Raw genomic sequence first — 5,207 nt, 5'->3', positions numbered from 1 at the left:
GACAACATTTGACTTATTGAGCTTTTGGTAGGCATTATTTAGGGAGGCCAAGTCCATTTCATGCCTTTCATTTATCTTAAAAATAGTTTGTTAGACTGTTTAGGGAATGGTTGCTTTGAGAATGTTTCCATATATCTACACAGCGGGATTTATACAGCTACTTGTTTTCTTTCCACAAATTTGAAATATAAAAAAGTCAAATAACAAGCATGACTGACATGTCTTTTAAGTTCAGACTCCAACCATCTTATTTTGTTAGAGGCTTTTTGGTAATGTTTAAAATAATAAATATTTATATTTCATATTTTTCAAGAATAAATGTTCATTACAAAATTCCAGTCTTTGACCACTTGTGACAGGACAGTTCATTCTTCTTTTATGGCCTGCAACCTTCTTTATAAATTGATTTTAAGTTATTGTTTTAAAATCATGAATATTTGCTTCTGTGTCCTAACACAATTTAAAGCTTTACTTGTGATGGACAATGCATCCTTCTTTAATAGCTTGTCGTGTCCTTTATGCAAAGTGTCTTCCTCACAGTCTGCTATAAAGACTTGATATCATGCTGTCAGTTTGCAGCAGAAGAAGGAAGCTCCATCATATCACTTCAATAGCAACCATGTTCTCGTAGCTCTGATACTGCTGCTGGTGGTGCTGGATCCTGTGAGTTCAATGAGGCAGAGACACTGACAGTATGATCACAGCACACTGACTGCTCACTGTTATACACTGGTTCAATACTCCTGTTTTCCTCCACAGGTGTTAAGTGTGAACAGTTGACACAGCCAGCCTCTGGCTGTGCGCCAGGTCAACGTCTGACATCACCTGTCAGTCTCTTTATCTCTTAGTGGCTAACACAGCTTGGATCAGACAGCCTGCAGGGAAAGGACTGGAGTGGATTGGAATGAAAACTACTGGAGCTTCATACTACAAGATTCACTAAAAACAAGTTCAGTATTGACTTAGAGATTCAGACGACAGTTACTCTAAATGGACAGAATGTGCAGCCTGAAGACACTGCTGTGTATACTGTGCCAGAAGCACAGTAACAAAAACCATCAGTAGACTGAACAAAAACCCTCACCGACACTTGTAACATGAAGCCACCAGAGAGGAGCCCTCAGCCCATAATGGTTTCAACACCGCTCACTGTTACAGCAAGGAGGAGAAAACATACTGTACTTTAGCAAAAAAGTTAATGAGATACAACAAGTGTATTTGGTATAGCAACACATTCGATATTCAATTGTACAGTTGATGATATTTACCAAATGCGCTTCTCTGTATGACTCAACAGGGTACTCATGTGTCACTGGCTCGTTAGAAACAATTTCCCCTCACAAGGTGTGTTGTTGTCACCCTCCTAGAGGAAGCCTAATTCAAATCTTACAATCAGTTAAGTCCTTAAAACCTTGTTTTTTTATTTTTTGTTTAGTTTGTATTTGTTTGATATTTATTTGGCTATAACAATTTATTCTAATAGTTAAACTATAACATAAAATGTTTTGCACCTGCCTTACAAAATAACAGATAGGAATATTAATAACCAGTACATTATTGTAGAAAAGCACATGTTGGTAGAAACCATAAAAAAGAGGAAGTCACAAACCACAACCACAGCTGGTGCTTTCACATTGTGTTTTTTCTCTGCATGTGTAGGTATGATGCCATACTGGTTTGTCTCAACATGTGTTGTAAAATAGGTTGTTTGAGGTTTTTGTAAAGCCTCTCTGCTTACAATAAACAGGGTGCGACTCTAGCGCAGTAATACACAGCCGAGTCCTCTAGTTTTAGGTTGGACAGTCTCAGATACACCATGCTGTTGCTATTATCTCTGGTGATTTCTACTCGTCCTTGCACACTGCTGGCATACTGTGTTTTACTGGCATCATAGTAAATAAGCCCCATCCATTCCAGTGTTTTTCCTGCAGGTTGTCTGATCCAGTGCATTCCACTTCTGCCGAAATCAAATCCAGTTCCCCTGCAGGAAAGACTGAGGGCCTCCTCAGGTGTTTTCAACACTGAAATGGAGGGAATGGACTCCATAGCCTGGCCATTTAAACCTGCCAAATCACCAGAAGTGAAGAGGGACAAGTGAGAACGACAAAGAAATAAATGCCAGTATGCTTTCCAAAATGTTTTGCAGTATGAAGTAACTTACTGGGCAGACAGAGCACTGTCAGCAGAACACACAGTTTGTCCATCATCTTGAGACTGAAGATGTGTACTGATACACACTAACCAATAATTCAGTGGGAGGACAGAAGTAGGCCTATACCCTCTAAAAACTCTAGATTTGCATTGGGATATATAAGGGAGGGGCTAAAAAGATTGGCAAATCTCATTCAAATACAAGAGAAAAGTGGCCTGTGTTACAAAGCCGTTTTTTACAGCACCGGTGTCACTGAAAAACAGATTCTTTTGCTGCAATACTTTGGCTTTTGATTAGCTAAAAGGATTAATTATCAAGTATGACAAAGTCCGACTGTAAGCGTAATTTTTTTTTCTTTTGTTGTAGTGCATCCTTGGTTGTTCTTGTTTCAACAAGCTCATCCGGCATGTAAGAAAGGATTTCAATCACGGAGGTGGTTGACAAAAACTACAGTAACACTTAAGAAACGTCTTAATCAATCCAACAGTACCACTTTGATCTTGCCAAATAATTAGTATAATCAACCAGTATGCTGTTTAACAAAAATCTCTCAACAGAAATTATTATTATTACATTTCTAAAATGGCATTGTGCTACTCAGTCATTTGTGACACAGTGTCTTTAAATGGTCAATTCCTGTTCAGCATTTCCCTCTTCGAATGTCTTCCAAGCATAAGCAAGATGAATGAGTAAAATGACCCTTTCATAAACAAGGCATTTACAAAAGAGGTCTGTACATACATTGCATTAGAAACATGATCCATCTGTATATAGTTTACGTGTATCAACAGGATTAGAATGCAGTTATGTAAAAAGATTAGAAAAGTGATTTAACGGCATTTTTTGGCATTCTGCTTGTGATGTCAGATAATGCTGATCCTGTTCATGTACAGTACATACAAGCAGATAAATATGTTGTTGTTGTTGTTGTTGCTGTTGTTGCTGTTGTTTTTATTGGGTGATCAATTGGCTCATGTACTCATTTCATTCATGGGCTTCTCACACAATGTGACAAACAATTTAGCTTCAAATGTGATAATTGTGTGCAGATTGAGAATGTCTTCTTACAATTGCACTTCTTTTATTTTTACCAATGCATGGTTATGAAAGGCTGATGATGTCTATTCTCATATGAAAAGACAGTGAACAAGCATTCTAACTACTGCAAGTCATTTATTAATAATCAGATAACAAAACTGCATTAATTTAGATTAATATAAAATCAATTCCATTCAATTTAATCAGAACTTCTAAAGGGACAATGATCTTACTTTTCTTCCACATGTAAATATATGTATAATGCATATGTGGATTGCCATATGATTCACAATCCTTTTATGTGTAATACTAGATTATTTTCCCTCTCTGTTTTCCCATCTGTTGCGTACTGATCACTTAGTGATACCAGATAGAAAGCTTTACTCAACTAGCACCACACCAAGGATAGAAGTATGGTCAACAAACGGCAAAGAATAAGCAAATATAGATATGCCTTCTCCGTGGGTTTCCTTTGCCCAAAGGAAGGCTTGTAATCCAAATGTAAGGTGATATAGCTATTTTTATTAGTAATAAACTGTAACAAATTACAACAGTTCATATTACAGTAAAATGTATTTATGACATTTAGTTGCCTTTATTCTTTATGAAATAAGCTTGTGTTGTTAGACTTTTCATATAAAAGTCTGTATATGCGCAGCATTAAGCCTATCTTTCTTTTTTAGACTAAAGCTCCAGAGATAATCCATATAAGACATCATCCCTCCTCTCTGGCGAACGCAGATCACTGCTGATCAGGGTTTACGCACTGACACATGCTCGCACAAAAAAAAAAACTAAATGATATAGCAGCATATGATTTCTTAACAAAGAAATTCATAAATACAAGTCGTTCAGGATCTTGACTAAGGCTGTCATCATGGATGCTAAACAAGCCTGCATCTTTCTCAGAGGAGGATCAAGGAGACGAGTAAGTCAAAATGGTTTTATGGTTTTACAGTAACTTTTGGATTTAATGGTAGTTTTTATTTGTACAATTTACCTTTCTTAAGCTTAAGAGTTATTTAAATTTCAAAGGTAAAAAAGTGAGAAAGTGAAAATAATATTGTTTTGTTATTATGGTCTTTCTTATGCCGTTATTTTAGGTTCATGTCAAAAGAAGCCTAAAGTAAAAGTCCCATTGTGAAGTAAACCTGGGAGGGCAAACACTTTAGCTGATGTATAAGGAAAATTGTCACACTGTTTCTGTGCTTTGTCCCCAATTTAAACAAGTCATTGAATATTTTATATACATTTATATTTATGAATGGAATGTATAGGAGGTCATTGCCTTGACACAATGTAGACAATTGTGGCCACACCATTACTTTTACATTTTGTAGTAAACTACTGTAGATAAAACATACTGACAATATTTTTATTGTTATTGTTTTGCAGACAAGAGCTCTTACACAAGATGAGATTGAAGGTAACTGCTGTTTTTATGCTTTCAGATAAAATGGTTGTTTAGAGAGCTGCATATTTTTTAACTTTCTTTAAATTCAAGTTACATTCTACCTCAATTGTGTGTCTCTTTAGAGTTACGTGAAGCGTTTGTCGAGTTTGATAAAGACAAGGATGGTTTCATAACCTGTAAGGACTTGGGAAACCTGATGAGGACCATGGGTTACATGCCAACTGAAATGGAGCTTATAGAACTCAGTCAGAACATCAACATGAATCGTGAGTAATGCTCTCTACTACAGTATGATGATGTAAAAGCAAAAATATGTCAAACTCCATTAATACCTAATTACTGCCAATCATGTTGGGCTGACAAAATATAAAATATAATCCATTGTTTCTAGTTGGGTATCTCCCTTTTTTCTACCAACGCATTGTGTGAAGTATAAACAAAATCAATTTTGGATGCCATTTCTTTCAGGTTTTGAGTCATTTTAAATTAGGTAATTTATTTCCTATCTTAAACTCCTGTGGTTTTTAAATGTGTCCTCCTTTACTTTTTGCCAAAACATACAGTCCTTAATGTGAAACATCCTTATGATGTTTTTTTTTTTTT

At 36.0% G+C, this 5,207-nt stretch overlaps 1 protein-coding gene, 1 long non-coding RNA gene and 1 gene segment (V, D, J or C); 2 read left to right on the top strand and 1 right to left on the bottom strand.

Moving 5' to 3' along the window:
- Positions 1 to 2,737, top strand: part of LOC116703788 (uncharacterized) — a 32,758-nt gene extending 30,021 nt beyond the window's left edge. Inside the window, exons 1-3 of one of the 2 annotated variants that reach the window (XR_004335504.1) lie at positions 1,755 to 1,837; positions 1,918 to 2,094; positions 2,519 to 2,737. This is a non-coding gene — a long non-coding RNA (uncharacterized LOC116703788). Of the gene's footprint in view, positions 1 to 1,754; positions 1,838 to 1,917; positions 2,095 to 2,518 lie in introns of those variants that run through there. The other variant, XR_004335505.1, reaches the window with a different exon arrangement.
- LOC116703779 (immunoglobulin heavy variable 3-33-like) lies at positions 1,515 to 2,395 on the bottom strand. The segment is given in 2 exon segments: positions 1,515 to 2,063; positions 2,162 to 2,395. Coding segments are annotated over 2 exon segments (375 nt in total).
- Positions 2,738 to 3,855: 1,118 nt separating the features above from the next.
- The window catches only part of LOC116703776 (calcium-binding protein 5), a 5,114-nt gene continuing 3,762 nt past the window's right edge, over positions 3,856 to 5,207 (top strand). Inside the window, exons 1-3 of the mRNA XM_032538753.1 lie at positions 3,856 to 4,118; positions 4,586 to 4,616; positions 4,727 to 4,870. Coding sequence (XP_032394644.1) covers positions 4,068 to 4,118; positions 4,586 to 4,616; positions 4,727 to 4,870 — 226 coding nt within the window. The 5' untranslated portion in view covers positions 3,856 to 4,067. The remainder of the gene's footprint in view (positions 4,119 to 4,585; positions 4,617 to 4,726; positions 4,871 to 5,207) is intronic.

Source organism: Etheostoma spectabile, chromosome 15 (assembly GCF_008692095.1).
Source record: "Etheostoma spectabile isolate EspeVRDwgs_2016 chromosome 15, UIUC_Espe_1.0, whole genome shotgun sequence".
In the NCBI taxonomy this organism is placed as follows: Eukaryota; Metazoa; Chordata; class Actinopteri; order Perciformes; family Percidae; genus Etheostoma; species Etheostoma spectabile.
This window is presented reverse-complemented; position numbering and strand designations above follow the sequence as displayed.